Source organism: Rousettus aegyptiacus, unplaced genomic scaffold (assembly GCF_014176215.1).
Source record: "Rousettus aegyptiacus isolate mRouAeg1 unplaced genomic scaffold, mRouAeg1.p scaffold_m13_p_10, whole genome shotgun sequence".
Classification (NCBI taxonomy): domain Eukaryota; kingdom Metazoa; phylum Chordata; class Mammalia; order Chiroptera; family Pteropodidae; genus Rousettus; species Rousettus aegyptiacus.
Window position 1 is genome coordinate 89,961,734 of NW_023416285.1, and position 16,298 is coordinate 89,978,031.

The window sequence follows — 16,298 nt, forward strand, 5'->3', positions numbered from 1 at the left end:
GCTTAGGAAAAGATCTTGCCCAGTACTTTGGTAAATACTGCTTGCTTTATCTTAAGACTTTTGAAGGCATCTTGACAAGTGATAATTTCTCGTGCATGTGGTACCTTTAAGTAAATGCAACTCCAGGTCCAATGGCTGTATCTCCTGAAAGCTGCTATAATTGTAAGCCTGTAAGTAGAGTACTTATGTATGCCCTCACCCTTCACAGCATTTGTAAAAAGAACTAAACTCTCCCTGCTTTTTGCGGTGGGCATGTTCATTTAAAATCGTTGAGAAATGAATGCCCTTTGACTTTTCAACACACCTTACTGTTCTCTGAGGAACATCTTATTTCGTTTTAGAAGCCTGGCAAGGAAAACCATAAGGTTAAAAACAATCACATCTACCATCTGGGAAATTCTAAAGGGCCCTCCTTATGTTAAAAGTGGCATTTTGGAAGACACCTGAAGCAGGGATTGTGAGCGAGCCTGTCGAGAAATGTCGTTAGCCAAAACACCCTCCTTTCAACCTTCTCCTCCACCTCCCAACCGGCGCTGCTGGCGGTGGGGACATAGGTGTGACCCTTGAGTCCTGAAGTCTGCCGCACATTTGTCTCCCCGCCCCCACCACGTATGTCCAGGGCCAGCGCTGCCATGGCCTGGGTTCAGCACGGGAGTATTCAGGATCTCGCTGTTCATCCTTGTGTGGAGAGAGGCGAGAAGAGAGGAGAGAGGGAGGGGCGGGGGGGGGGGGAGAGAGAGAGAGAGAGAGAGAGAGAGAGAGAGAGAGAGAGAGACCGACCGAAAAAAAAAAAAAATCCCACATTGTCAGAGTAATGCCAAACTCTCCCTGAGTGGGATGAGCAGAGCAGATGCTGCAATGAGATGCCAAAGCGGCTCCCCTTCCTCTGTGCCTTGGGTGCCTATAAATTGCTCCGGCGCGCGTTTTCAGCCTCCTCTTCTCCTGGAAGGTGGTACCCAGGCAGAATTCTGCGTTCAGTCTCTCTCTCGCTCGGCTCCCGGCCGTGAGGCGCTCGCCGCTGCTCGCTAGCTCGTCTGCTCCAGCCCCGAGCCCCGCGGAGAGAGCGACCTCGCCCGCGGCCCCGGCTCCGCGCACCCGGGGGCGGCGGGCCCCAGCTCGCGCGCCCCGCGCGGGTCTCCGGGGGGTGCGCATCTGTTAGAGAGTTGTGGTGGTTGTCAAGGAGGAAGAAGAAGAAGAAAAGAAAAGAAAAGAAAAAAAACCAAAACGGCAGGGGAAGGGCAAACAGATCGCTAGCGAAAGAGGACAAGAAGGGAGCAGCGGAAGCAGGCAACTTCAGACGGAAAGTTGGTGCGAACTGGCGCAGTCTGCAAAAACGGAAAAGTCGATCGCGGGCGGCGGCATAAAAGTGTGAGCGGCCCCGGCGAGCGCGACAGGCGGCCGCTGGCTCTGCCCTCCTGCGGGCGGGTGGCCGCCGGGGGCCGAGGCAGCCACAGGTGCGAGGGGGCTCGCGGGAGGCGAGAGGGGGCCCTGCGCACCCCTCCCCCAGCCCCACCCCCAGCTCGGGACTTCAGATCAAGTCACCCGGCGTCCGAGCGCCCTCCCCAGCCGCAGCCTCAGCGGGGGGAGCGGGAGCAGCCGAGGAGCGGCCGGCGCGCGCGCCCAGGGGAGTTGGGGTTCGCAGGGGGTTGTTTTCGGCTCTGAAGAGGTCCCCGCCCAACCTTCAAAATTTTGTCCAAAAGCAGACAAGAGGATCGCCCCGCGCTGAGCCGGCTGGTGGGCAGCAGGAGGCGCCTGATCGCCGCCGGGGCGCTGGGGGTGGTCATGGTGCTGCTGCTGGTCATCCTCATCCCGGTGCTGGTGAGCTCGGCCGGCACGTCGGCGCACTACGAGATGCTGGGGACCTGCCGCATGGTCTGCGACCCCTACGGGGGCACCAAGGCGCCCAGCACGGCCGCCACTCCTGACCGCGGCCTCATGCAGTCCCTGCCCACCTTCATCCAGGGCCCCAAAGGCGAGGCCGGCAGGCCCGGGAAGGCGGGCCCGCGAGGGCCGCCCGGGGAGCCGGGGCCGCCGGGCCCCGTGGGCCCGCCGGGCGAGAAGGGCGAGCCGGGCCGCCAAGGCCTGCCGGGCCCGCCGGGGGCGCCGGGCCTCAACGCCGCGGGGGCCATCAGCGCCGCCACCTACAGCACGGTGCCCAAGATCGCCTTCTACGCCGGCCTCAAGCGGCAGCACGAAGGCTACGAGGTGCTCAAGTTCGACGACGTGGTCACCAACCTCGGCAACCACTACGACCCCACCACCGGCAAGTTTACCTGCTCCATCCCGGGCATCTACTTCTTCACCTACCACGTCCTGATGCGCGGAGGGGACGGCACCAGCATGTGGGCTGATCTCTGCAAAAACAACCAGGTGAGCGCGGGCGAGCGGCGGGGAGGGCGGGGAGGGAGCGCGGGAAGGTGCGGGCGAGAGGGAGGAGACCCCGGAAATGGGGTGGGCGCCCGCAGAGGGGCGGGCGCGGCAGCCGGGCTGTGCCGCCCTGGAGCTGCGGGGTCGGGAGCCAAAGGGGGCTCCGGCGCCCCAAGAGCGTGGTGCCGAGCGTCCCGCCCGCACTCGCCGTTTGCGTGAGAGCGGGACCCCCGAGGGGCCGGAGGCCGGTCGCTGCGGCCCCTGAACAGCTCGCGCGCTGCGGAGCCCCGAGCGGCAGGAAGCGACCCCGCGGCGGCATCCTCCACGGGCTGCGGGTCGCTCTCAGGCTTTGGCGGGAATGGGAGGGCTGGGGGAGCCGGGAATGGGCGTGCCAGGGCGACAGACCCAAACTCGGGGGAGAAAGACAGGGACCCGAGGGAAAAAGAAGGGGCCCGAAGGAGCGAATCCGAGCGGGACCTTGGGACCTGCGGTCTCAGCCCACTTGCAGTCAAATGCAAGTCGCAAAATCTGGTTTAGTTTTCCGCGGAAGAGAAAGGGGGAGAAGTATTGAGTACAGAAAACAGAAGGAAAAGTTGAGACTCATGGCTGACATGGTAAAACAGGCTCCCCACCCACCACAGAGCCCAAACGCCTCTTGCTGGAGCACGTCCTAGGACGCACAGGCGAGCGGCAAGGAGGGCCAGCACAGAGCCCAGCCCTGGGACGACCCCCCGGGCGCCTGCCCCAGGGTTGTCCCAGTCCCAGCCTTCTTGCTCCCGCTCACACAGGGCAGTGGCCTTGGCCTTGACTGTGGAAATAACCTCAGATTATTCCTCAACGCAAGTACTTGCTCTCCAGAGCCAGTCGGCATTGTCACAGGGCCACCGGGCTATAGCTCTGTGGTGGAGCCACTTTTCCCTTTGCTAGAGAAATTTGTGGTCACTGCAAAACCAAAGAGTGTGATCTCTTAGTCAGAAGAGGAAAATGACATTTGTAACTGCCTGTAAGTGTAATCGACCCCTCTGCACATGCTGAATCAGCAGCAGATGGGGGCAGAGGCCCTGCAGCCGGCAACCTGTGGTCAGGGCTCAGTTATTGGGCCTCTCTGTGCTTATTGGGTGGCACAGGGAGTGGCCCTCCACCCTGCCATTCACTGCCAACTGTGCTTTAACAAGGGCTCTGAGGCTTCGGCTCTCTCGCCCCTTGAATTCAGACCTTTTCAGCTACAACCCAGGTTTCTGTTAAACAAAATTAAAGCTAATTTTTTCCCCCCAAACTCAGTGTCAGAATTCTTTCAAAGGTGAAAGACAAGTACCTGAATGTACACAAGGTAGAAAGGACAAAAAATCTTGTTCCTCCCCCTTCCTCCCACCCCTCACTTATATAAGGGACCCTCAGAACGAGTAGAACAAAAAGAGGAAAAATGGCCACCAGGAGGCACTGATAGGGTTGTTTATTATAGTTATTATGCACGAAAATAATATTAAGATAAATAAAAATTATTCACAGCGCAGTGGCACAGTTATAGGTAAATGGCTAAAAAGGGCATGACTCACTGTACCAATATAGAGCCACTGTGTCACCCTTACAAAGTGGCTTATGCACGGCCCCTCAGCAGGCAGCCATGAGGCACCCATTTATTTACAAATTGGTTCTCTTTTGACTCAAAGGTTAGCTCTGGAAATTACTTGTCAAGCTGAAGAGGTTGTTTGTAGAGGTATTCATTATAATGGCATAAGATTCAAGTTTAATCGGCCAAATGTATAAAAGTGCTCACATCTTTAAATACCTGAAAATTGCAATGGCACAAAAACCGGAGAATAATACACATACATTAGTGTAAGTGTCGATGCCTAAATAGCTAAGTCCAGGTATGGTACACGGGTTCCAAGAAAACCATTCCACATACGTGTTCTCCGTGCATTTTGTTTTAAAATTATTTCATTGTTTGGAGCGTAGAATGCTCCTTTGTATCATGCTAGCATGCACATTCTTGGAGGATCAGGAAAAAAGAACAAGGCAGAATAGCAGCTCTTACATTCGTAATGCTTTCCACCGGCATTCTTAAGCTGCTGCTCTGCAAAAGTGTGCAACAAGTAATTCAAAAAATAAATGTAGTAGCAAACAATATATTTTCGAGTTCAGCGTGGACTGTTTTGGAAAACAGCCATTACAATATTGCTGTTAAGGAATTTTATCTCCAGAGTAGAACTGTTTTTGCAAATCCTGGTCTGCAGGCAGTGGCAAAGGAGAAAGCACATAAAATCTTTTTTTTTTTTTAATTAATATTAAATAGTTTATCCTTGATGTTCAGTTATGCTCTTGTCTGATCACTTAGAATGGCAGTTTTCCCTCTCTAAGCTGACCTGATTTGTTTTCACAAAACAGGAACTCAGAGATCCATGTCAGTGTAACGTTCTATGGATTAAGTGGATTTGAGGAGCACAAAAATTAAACTAAAAATGCAGTTCACTCTAGAATGGAGGAATGCCTCTGGACTGTTACCGAATGAGAACCATTTGATTTATGCGTTGTGTTTAATGCAGGATCACAGATGGAAACGTCAAAGGCCAGTAAATTAACCTGATGTGCCACTTAACCTTTTGTTTATGATTCCACAGAAGTACAATGAAAATGAAATTATGAGAACATCAGTAGCAATTAATTAAATTAGCAAATGTTACCATAAATATTGTCTCTAATGATAAACCCTCACTAATATGATAATGCTAAAGCTGCACGACCTATTACATTCTCACAAACATGGCACTGAAAGCACCGTGGGTCTCATATTCCCTACGAAACCATCGACCTAAAATTTAATCTTACCCTTTGTTGAGAGCCCATGACAGTGCATATTAGAAGTAAAAACTGGACTCAAAGAGCTGTACCTGGAAACAGGAAATATTTTAAATATATTTGTACGTTTGTAGCAGAAAACTCAAATGAAAAATGTTGCTATTTGAAGACAATCACTATAAGACTACTATTACTAAGCCACTATACCAAAAACTATAGCTTTAGGCTCAAGATTAGAACTATAAAATAAAGACCAGTTTTTACTCTGAGAATTTATTAGTTATGGCACCAGATATGAGAGATATATTAGACACAGAGAATAGTTTGTAGGTTGCTATTCATTTATTAGATTAATAAAATGTTAAATTAATTGACTTTTTAGGGGCCCTGAAACATACACTAAAGAACAAGCAGATTCTAGATACTTAACTAATAATATGAGAAGATATTAGAGTACAGTTAGGTAGAAATGGGTACATCGAGCTAAGAAAAGGATGCATCATATTCCCAGAGAAAAAATGCTGAAATAGTGTACATTTAGGGACCTGAAAATAGCCTTTAGGATGGATGCATTACCTTCCTCAATAGTTTGATGGCTTAAAGGAAGAATCATTAGAAGTCACTGAGCTGGAGACTAGAGCTTGAAATTTCAATTCCTATTATTCCTTTAGAGTGTGATCAGGTGAGCCGAGCAGGCATACGAAAATCATGCTAAGTAAACTGGAGTCTGGCAGTTCATTAATTAAGAAAGTCTTGCGGTACAGTATAGGTGAAAATCTTAGAGAATCACTGTTATTAAAAAGCAGCTGCACTGGCTTTATCCAACAAAGGAAGTGAGAGTCGTAAGGGCAACTCCCAGTCTGTGGGATCACACTGATGTATTTACAGGTTTTTGTGGTTACCCCTACTGAATAAAAATGGAAATAAAAAATTAAAATGTGCATGGGTTTATGGTTATACCCAATGGAATAAAAACTGTATTATTACCTACTTTTAAGATTATTACCTCTAAATCAAATAGCTTGAATGTGTCCTGTTTTCAGAAGGCCTTCATATAGAAAACAGTTTTAAAACACATACCCATAGCACATTTACTAAATGCCTAAAGCACTAAATAAAATGGGTCTGGTTATTAATAACAGTTCAGAAGTATATTATGGATTGATAATAAATTACTACTAAGGCTAATTGCTATTTTGTATTTTAATTTTTCTCCATTAAAAATTCACAGATATATATATATATATATATATATATATATATATATATATATATATATATTAGGTCATGATAACATAATCTTCCTTGTAGATTTTTTCCTCCCTGGGAGTTAATGACTCAATGAAATTAATGAATCAGAGCATTCAACTCCTACAAACTTATGATTAATTCCTAGGAAATTTTGTGACATTAAATTGTATTATTACTTAGTGGTGAAAAGAGACCACCTCACTAAGCCGGTGTATACATTTGAGTCTGCTTCTTAGCATAATTGAATGATGTATCGCTTTCCTTATATTAGTGTTAATTAGCACAGTGCTAAGCAAGGCTAAATCCTGTAAGCTCTTTTCTCCCTTTTACTATATGATACCCAGGAAGAAAATTTTTAAATACTACTCAAATTACTTGACAAGTTCAGCAGTGTCAAAAGAGCCTTCTCCTTTTTTAACATTTCAGCATTAATGTGAGAACATACCACGTGAAAATTTAATAAGCGAAATAAATCAGACAGAAAACGTAAAGAACCATATGATTTCACTCATCTGTGGCATGTAAAACTGAAAGCAACAAACAAGCAAGACAAACAAACAAAAACTCAGACATAGACACCAGGTTAGTGGTCACCCGAGGGAAAGGGACAGGGAAGTAGGTAAGGGTAGAGTGGGCCGAATAGAAGGTCACAGAAGGAGATTTGACTTTGGGTAGTGAGCATGTCACACAACATACAGATGATGCTGTTCTGAACTGTACACTTGAAACCTGTATAATTTTATTAACCAATAAATTTAATTTTAAAAAATTAATTTAAAATAAGAAAAAAAAGAATATAATTTGAAAATCTATCATTTACATTTTGAAAGAAATGAATAGAAATTCTTGACTTGGGTCTCATTTTCCTTATTTTGCTAAGTGGTAGGATCTGGCATAGCGTACCCCAAGTCATGCATTATTATATAGTGCAGGTTTACCAGTCCCACTAAATCGCTTACTGTGTTATTCAGGGAAATATCATTAAATTGGAATAGAAACAAGCCACAAAGTAGAGGATGTCTTACTGAAATAAATCAAATCAAAATAAGTCTGCCTGTTGGCACATTTTTTTTTCCAAGGCAGAATCAAAATATAGCTAAATGGACATGAAGCCTAATTTGAGTTGCGCATGTGACAGAATATCCACGATACTTGACACGCTAGGCAACTTGACTGTTTGCAAATGTCTGTCACCTCACTAATGAGATCACAAGCTTAACATGAGTGGGTTTATGAGGAAGCGCCATCTCCAGAGCAAAACCACATGTTTAAAATCACTGAAATATGAAAGAGTATTCCATGAGATCATTTAAAAATTCTAGCAATTTGAGAGAAGTGAAATTATGGAAATTTAGTTCCATCTATAATTCTTAGATATGTTGCAATTAAATAATTTATTTAAATGCACACATCACAATTAAATACTAAAAAGGCACAGATGGGGGGAAAAAAAAAAACATTGAAAAGTTGAGTGATATAGCCAAAGATGTTTAAAGGAGTTAAACTCCTGGTAAAAAGGGCTTTAATTGAATGAGATTTCGAAACCCTAAATCAAAAGGCTTTCTTCCTTTTTTTTTTTTTTTTTTTTTTTTTTTTGCTGTATAGTGGAGATAGATAGTGGCATTTCTCTGAGTCTTTACCTCCTCTGGGTCTCAATCTTCTAAAAATTCTGAGGACCAACTGAAGTTTGGATTAAATTTATATACTCATCAGCACCTCGTTATAATATTGCTATTTGGCTGAAATCAAAGTGCCAAAAAAGTTACATTTTCACTTAAAGAAGTGATCGGGCGTGGAGAGTGAAGGAATTAGAAAAGGTGGTGATTTAGGAAGTGAATAAATTGACATGCATTGTTTATAACATACAGTAAGAGAAGACCGCTGGAATGACCCTCTCGAAAGCACCGGTTTCTCCTTCCCATCCTCCCTTTCCAGTAACGTGGTTTAAATGGTTACAAAGATGTCCTCAGAAAGCTCCAAGGCCAAGATGGGCTTTTCTGGGCTAAATCCTATGCCAGGGGCAGCGCGTTGGCTTACGACGCTACATGAATAGCAAAAGAAAAAAAAAGAAAACTTGAGGATTCTCTTTGACGAGTCCTAACGCTTGTCTGTTCCACGTAGGTGCGTGCGAGCGCAATTGCCCAGGACGCCGACCAGAATTACGACTACGCCAGCAACAGTGTGGTCCTTCATTTGGAGCCAGGAGATGAAGTCTACATCAAGTTAGATGGTGGGAAAGCCCACGGAGGCAACAACAACAAATACAGCACATTTTCCGGATTTATTATTTACGCCGACTGATAATGCAGCAACCAAGCTTAGCATCCCGAGTTCGGACGCTGGATTCGTGCGGCTGACGTCAGTGAATCAAGGATCCCAGGGGAATGCCAGTTGTGGGGCACCTCAGTCGTGTAGATGTGGGGAATGCAAATGCTACCTGACTCACATCTGTATACTCAGAAACGTTATGTAAAAAAAAAAAAAAAAAAAAAAAAAATTAAAAGCAAGATAAGCAGATGTGTGACCCACTACCGCCAAAGCAAATATTCCTTATTGTTAGTGTCCCGTGAATGAAGTCCTATATAGATCACAAATTTTTATAGAAAAATCTAAGACTGAATTATTTCTTCGATATATATGATACTTTGGTGTACCGTGACCCCGCTGCTCTTATCCATGTCAGCTTTGGTTCTTGTGAGTGTACCTGCTTCTTATGATACTCGGAGTCCATTCATAGCGTGTGGAGGAACGGTTTTCCCCTGCAGGAGGAGTTCTAATTGAAATCATGCTGCTTGTCCCCAAAGAAATTGTTTTGCCTTGTACCTGTGTTAACTTTAGAGCTAGACCTGGGAATGATTCAACTTCAAGCCTTAACCTGGAATTTTCTGGATTTGAGGGAATTCCCAAAGCCTATGATCATTTTCCCGTTTTCTTTTTCTTCCACATTTTCTTTTCTTTCTTTTCTGGTGATAGTCTTTAAAAATAGAGATTGAAATTGTATCATAGGATCTCTCTATAAGTGTGAAAAAATGTGTAATTATGTATGGTATTTAGAAAATCCTCTATGTGTCCATTTTGTCAGTAGAATGCATTTAGATTTACTCGGAAAGTCAGACGAATTTATTCTTTGGTGTTAAGTCAGACCGAGGCTTTCGCCTTCTTTGGAACAAAAGATTATTCATCACCCAATGCACAAAGGTTTAATTTGAGCTACAGCATGAATCACCAAGGGGGCACAGTAAGTTAGGCCTTCAAATAGTTACTTACTGTAAGTCATGGCCTGAGGCTATTCCAAAATGAACAATTTCACATGTAACCGACATGACAACGAAGTGTATATATTTTATACAAATACCTGCTACATGTATGTGTGTGTATGTGTGTATCTGTATATATACACACGTATATGTTAGATGAAATATAGTATATATATGGCTTCAGACTGTAGGCATAGTGGCTAGTAGAGCCTCAAAAATTTAATTTTAAAAAATGTATGTGTATGCATACACACAAAGACACAAATTATTTGACGTATTTTGGATCGAAATATATTTTGGATGGCAAAAAATATATGGGATAGCAAAATAACTTAAATGACACCTCTTTTAAGAGTTATCTAGAAAATTAATTATTAGTTTAAAATGCCCTATGCATCACATATCTGTAAATTAAGCCTATGGCTTCTCTATTACCCTCTGCCAACTGATACTTTAAACTGCATTCTGTGGCAGACTGTTAATATTAAGACTGCCGAAACGAAGTGGCTCTCCTTTCCAGTGTTTATGAACTATATGCATTTAAATCATTAATTTTTTTCTCTTTTTTCCTCGAGTGGATTGAAGCTGACAGTGAAGTAGATTTTGAGAGGAGTACTAATCCTTTCTCTCTGGTGATAGATACTGCCAAAAGCCATCTCTTTAAATCTAAGACAAAAATTTTAAATGCACGTTGATAGGTCCTAACTATCAGACGACTTCCACTCTTACAATGAAAAATCTGTTCCCCTCTCAGCTGCCTTTGAAGAATCTTTGACATGTAGATTAAAAAAAAAAAAAAAAAAGTTTAAAAATCTGCTTACTTTATTGGTGAAGGACATTTGCATTTTTTTATTTAAAGGAATTAGTTTGTTCTCCTGGCTCATTCTTCTTGGGTACTTTCTAATACACAGAAAGCTTGATCGTCTTTGATCTGCAGAAACATCTTTTATTTAGCAAACCTCACCTTTCCAAAAGAGTTATGCGTGGTGTGCCCGTGTGAAGGTGCTGTTTGCTTGGTTTTAAATGCATTGGTCTGAGTAACTGCCCTGATTTATACGATTAAAAACACTTAGGCCATTCACCAAGAATAATAACTCATTCTGTTTGGCCTTTCTAATATCTAAGATAACTCATAAAGGAGCTGCAATGGATTTTATTTCTATTTAACAATATATACTTATTAAAGAGGAATTGGCAACAAGGGTTTGAAGAATTGTGTTTTTGTTTTTTGGGTTTTTTTGTTTCTGTTTTTTTTTAGGTAGCAGATAGCATAGTGAAGATGCAATCAAAAGATTAACTTAAAAAAAGCAGTGCACATCAACTAAGAGTTTTAACTAAGAGTTTTTTAAAAAGCCTTTATTTACACAAAACATCAGGGCTGGGTGCCTTTTAAGGAGTAGGTTCTAGAATCAGACTGTCATTTCTAATGGATCTGACCTTTTCTTCGGATAAATGAGCATTATTTTCTCTGTTTAGGCCCAAGGAGAAACAAGCGAAAGGTAAAGGAAATAAAGGGAATATATATAAGGCAAACGTTTCTCTCTCTCTCTCTCTTTTTTTTTTGCATTATACATTATTAATTAAATTGTGGCCTTTGTTATTATAAATGTAATGATTCATTAAACTATATTATGTAATATATTTTGACTTTTTATGATTGAATTCTTATAATTCAATGCTATGTTATGTGTTTGCGGCCCCGTATATAAATTTTTCAAAGCACAACAAAATTTTTAGCAAAAATGGATACCAGACCACCACAGGCAACACTGAGGATTTATTGTAATTATGTACAGACAGGTGGACAGCATATAATTGCCCTTCCACGATATTTTTACCATTGTTGAATTGGTACTTGTCTTACAGTAGTCGTTGAAAAGAAATCTCAGAATTTAACTTCCCTTGCTGCAGAAACTGTTTTAAAGTGCCATATTATTCATTAAGCATTAATTAAAGAACAGCAGGATAATTAGTAGGATCATCAATACTACAAGAAATATTAGATTGCTCCAGAAGGGGGTAATTTAACTAGAAACACTTTAAATTTTCTCAAGTAGTACAGCTGATAGATTAAGAAAACAAAACAAAACAAAACTCCACCGAGGGGATATAGACTGTAAATCATGCTTTGGAAATAGGTATTTTGTGTATTTATTTTGTTAAGGCCGTGGGCTGAGTGAGGCTCCTTGCAGGTTCAGATGTAATAGCCAGTTTCTGAGAAGGGAAAACTCTTCTAATTCCCATAAAATGGAAATGATCCGTCATTAGTCCTATGTAGCTCTGATTAATCTCTCACTGTGGGTTTGAAATCACTGGATGTTCTCTGTAAGCTTTATGCTCAAGGTGTGAATTCCTAACCATCCTATTTGAAAGTCAGCCATTGCTTAGGGTTCTCTATCAGTATCTTCTCAAGCGCGTTCTCGGTTATACCTCTGAGCAGCATTTTAGGGACAACGTTGGTGAGTATGTGGGAATAGCCGTGACCTCCGTATTTCATCAGCCGGTGCTTTGTGTGTATGTCGTGAGCCATCAGAACCCGATCTTCATAGCCCTCGTCCACCAGAAGGCGCACCCTGTGGAAACACGTCAGCTCGTTATATGGCATGCGTCTCACATTTACAATTTTCAGGGTGCTTCGAACTTTTCCCTCATAAATCTGATGTGCCTGTCGTAAAGATGCCGCCTTCCCCTGTGGCACAGGGGACTGGGGGACCCTTAATAAATATTGTGTGGTGATGAGAAAGATACTGCTTCATTGTAATAGGAGCGTGATCCTTATTCCGTGCACACAGAGATGTCGAGCCTGTGATATTTATGACAATGCCTGGCAATGCCGCCTGAAAGATAGCTTCTAACAGGAGGTGCCGGTTCGAATGAATGGCCACTTTAGCGTTTCACTAAATAACTTTGTCCTGCCTGTGCAGCCAGCCCTGTACTCTAAAATGCCTCACCTAGTAGGCCCACTTTTCAGATCTCATTTTCTCTCCTTTTTTTTTTTTTTCCCTAGCACATAACATCAATGACTCTTCGTGATTAAAATAGGGAAACAAAAGGAATCTTCGTGCAAGTAAATCACTCTGCGAGTAAAATCAGTTGGTTTGACAGTGACGGGCACGTGATAGTCAATATAGTCGTTTGAAAAGGTCAGCAGTGGCTCCTCTGTATTTTGAGCATTGGTCTCTCTGAAGTTTACGGGAATCTCAACTTACTCTTAAATGCACTGGGATAAATTGACCAATAAAAATTTACCTTCCTTCCATTTCAACAAGACTGCTATAAATAATGAGCCATTTCTTTAAATTTATAGTCAGTCGGCTAAAGAAGGGCTTCACTGTGGTCTAAACATCTAATCCTCTTTGCTTTGTTAAATGCTGTAATCCATCGTGAGTCACCTCCGGACAGCCACCATCTGTATGTGTCTTGGCTCCGGGCAGTGTCTGTGTTGACTTCCATGGGTCTCCTATGGCAGGAGGCAACTCTCGGAGACAGTGGCTCTCCGCTGGCATCTGTTACAAGGTCTCGTTAGTCTCCAGATTCTCAAGTGCATCTGGGTGTCGTGTTCGTTTCGATAGCATTTCTCGGCATTCGAGTGCATGAGTCCTCTAATAACTACTAGAGTGAGCAAAATGTGGGCCGCCACTCAAAAGACTCAGGCACAAAGCCCCGCCCTCTGGGAACATACGCTTTAAAAAAATTACAGTCAAAGATTAGATCTTGTGTTTGCCGGTCAAAGAGATACAAGTGAGAGAGAAGAAGAGCCAACCTGGGCCTTTTCTCTAGATCCCTACATTCGTGTAGGGATGGCTTCTTGGAGGGCTTCTTGGGCCACCATGGTTCTTTGCCTCTTTAAAATGTGTGTAATGTCTGAAAGTTGTGATCTTCAATTACTTTCAGAGCAAACCCTCTTTAAGGGAATGGTCTGAGAGAGTTCTGTGACGATTAATGAAGGAGAGAAAGATTTGACAGAATGCAGACAGGACGCTGAAACAGTGTGACAGACCTCGATCCACAACTAAAAAATGGGTATCCTGTTACAGGAAATTTTAGGGTACACATTCCGCCTTATATCTTCTTAGCATTTCCCCAAGTTTTTGTCTCTTTGAGAAAATAAAATGGTATCTTATTACTACAGAGGCGTATCTTACGGATAAAAAAATTCCTGCAGGAGGCCTCATGTCAGACCCCAGAGTTACTGAATTGTGAAGTAAGTATTAAGGAAAGAATAAAATGAGTAAGACACTCGTTTGAAAATGGGAATCCTTAGAACTTATTAAGTCAAGTATCTGGAGATTAGTTATCTTAGGAGAAAGATAATGTTATGGCTCTAGAAACATAATTACATCCTGACTATCAAGAAAACTGCCCGGTCACTCCTGAAATGAGATCATCTCTCTCGCTGGGCCATTTTATGAGAGAGAACAGTAGTTCCAGAGATGCCGCCATAAGGGAGGAACCACTACAGATGAGAAGACAAAAAATCACAGTAATTATAGAAATACAAATGAGTTAGTGTTTTGCAAACAAATATTAGAGAGAGACTACAAAGTGTGAAAAGGCAGAGATATAATAAGATTTGAGAAATGGAGCATAAGATTGAAAACAGGTGTTAGACACAGATTTCTGGTGCTGGAAACCAGAGGTAGGCAGAAGCGTGCTTCTCTGTTCTCACACTTCAAGCTTTAAGACGACTGGAGCTCGGGGAAGGACTGTCAGCGGGTGATGGAAAGGCAAGCGCCCCAGAGGTGGGGGACCAGGGTCCCGGGTCACACACAGCCCGAAATGTCGCTGAGTAATTACCGAGAGCTATACTCCAGTCAAGCGACCTAACGCATGGTTTTAATTTAAGGAAGATTAAGTATGTGTACATCCACATCCACATAAGTACACGTGAACACACATATATTAAATATAATTTTTTGATGTTATTTCTCTACATCGGGGATGCTTCTATTTGGTACAGCGAACGCTGACCTTATTAAGCTCTAATTCTCGAATTAATAACCAAAAGGAGCTGAGAAGGAATCCTGGGGTCGCTATTGGCCAACCATCCTGCATATTTCCTTCTGCGGAACCCCTCTCTCTTATCCCAGAAGGTCTGGGAGCCTCATGGAAGGCACAGGGATGCCAGAGACACACCTCACTGCTACGAAGGTCCTGGCAGCTAACGTCTTATCTCCAAGGTGAATCGTAACACACGCGTTGAGGATATTCATCAGGAAATCACGGTTTTGAGATCATGGAAGATAATCAAAAGCTACCATTACCACCCCATTTTAAATTCCAGACAATCCTCACCTCTGAGTATGGGCTAAACTGGTAGGGCACTAGGGGCACCTATTTGTCTGTTTTGAATGAGGTTCCTGGACAGTAATTCGAAATCATAAAACAAAAAGAAACAATATATCTGTTTATCAGATCATTGGTTTGAGTAGTTTAAAAAAAAAAAAAAAAAGGAAGGAGAAAGAAAGACCCAGCTTCATTGGTCAGGACTGTCAAAGCAGTTTGCTCGCGAAGAGCCGAGTGTCTCCAACTTTATGTAACTAGTGTTGAACACTGATCACTAGCTCTCTCTTAATGACACTAAACTTGAAGCGTGTCTTACTGTGAACGAGGTCATCAGGGAGGAAGCCCAGTGCACAGGGACAGCACGAGGCATACGGACGTGACGGGCGATGGCCCGGGTGGCCACGGGCTCCAGACCGTCCCCTCGACCCCAGCATGCGTGTGTCCAGCCATCGCTGCTGGAGCCTCGGCGTTTCTGGACATCGATTCTCTCCCCCGGTTTTGCTTATTCTCATTTCGGCCACTTTTCCGCACGCGTAACCATGTTCTGGTCCTTGTCATCATGGAGCGCTAACTACTTCTTCCTCTCTGAGTTCTCAGTCTTCACGTTCCTACCCTGACCACCAGTGACGTCTTTCCCCCCCGTTCACTCACCCTCTTCTACTATCCGTATCTATCTCCCCACTTCATTAAAGCTCCCAGTGGTTTGGTCCTGCTGCAGACCTTCCTGCCACCCCCTGGGCTTCCTTCCCTCCAGCTCCTCACGACCCTCATCTCAGCCCTTGCCTTGTCCCCTTGGCGAGCAGCCTCATTTTTTCAGACAGAATCCCAACCTCTGATCTCTGCAACTATTATTCACCTTATTTTATTTATTTATTTATTTGTTTAGTTCTACTCACAGAGCTTCTTTGGTCCAACTACCAAGATACAAGACATTTTGGGGAAAATAATCAGCAGATCGTGAGCATTGGTGCCCGTACGCAGTCATTCAGTCATGATCTCCAGCCCCCACTGGGTCTTACGCACGACATGTCATCTCTCTCTCTCTGTGTGTCATTCACTCAGCATCCATTCCCAGCCGGCATCCTCCTCTGCAAGGTCCGGCCCTGGATCCACTCCTTCTTTCTCAGGGGGTAACCGTGCCTACTTCACGGCACTCTAGAGAACATAGAGGGCACGTGTTCTCAGTTTCCTGTTTCTCCAACCAAGACATTTATCTGCATTCACCCCTTTGCTTGCCTCGTCTCCTCTCAGTTCAGTGGATAACGGGAACCTTCTTTTAACTAAATTTCTATTTGCCTCCCAGATTCCATCTGTCTATTTAGGAGCTTTGCTTTGTAT

The 16,298-nt window shown here is 43.8% G+C and overlaps 3 protein-coding genes across 5 annotated transcripts in view; 2 read left to right on the forward strand and 1 right to left on the reverse strand.

Annotated features, from left to right (window-relative positions):
* Nucleotides 1-16,298, forward strand: part of RSU1 (Ras suppressor protein 1) — a 223,794-nt gene that overhangs the window by 205,567 nt on the left and 1,929 nt on the right. The window lies entirely within an intron of this gene.
* C1QL3 (complement C1q like 3) lies at nucleotides 746-10,875 on the forward strand. The gene is made up of 2 exons (XM_016150645.2): nucleotides 746-2,370; nucleotides 8,539-10,875. Exons 1-2 carry the CDS (start codon nucleotides 1,783-1,785, stop codon nucleotides 8,716-8,718), a joined length of 768 nt encoding a protein of 255 aa, XP_016006131.1. The 5' UTR covers nucleotides 746-1,782; the 3' UTR covers nucleotides 8,719-10,875.
* PTER (phosphotriesterase related) overlaps nucleotides 11,432-16,298 on the reverse strand; it is a 52,214-nt gene continuing 47,347 nt past the window's right edge. For all 3 annotated transcript variants that reach the window (XM_016150639.2, XM_016150640.2, XM_016150642.2), the window contains exon 5: nucleotides 11,432-12,247. In XM_016150639.2, the coding sequence (XP_016006125.1) occupies nucleotides 12,037-12,247 (211 nt within the window). In that variant the 3' untranslated portion in view covers nucleotides 11,432-12,036. The remainder of the gene's footprint in view (nucleotides 12,248-16,298) is intronic.

Coding starts and splice junctions, on each gene's coding strand:
- C1QL3 (XM_016150645.2), top strand. CDS start 1,783: ATGGTGCTGCTGCTGGTCATCCTCATCCCGGTGCTGGTGAGCTCGGCC. Junction 2,371..8,538: donor ATCTCTGCAAAAACAACCAG/GTGAGCGCGGGC, acceptor TGTTCCACGTAG/GTGCGTGCGAGCGCAATTGC.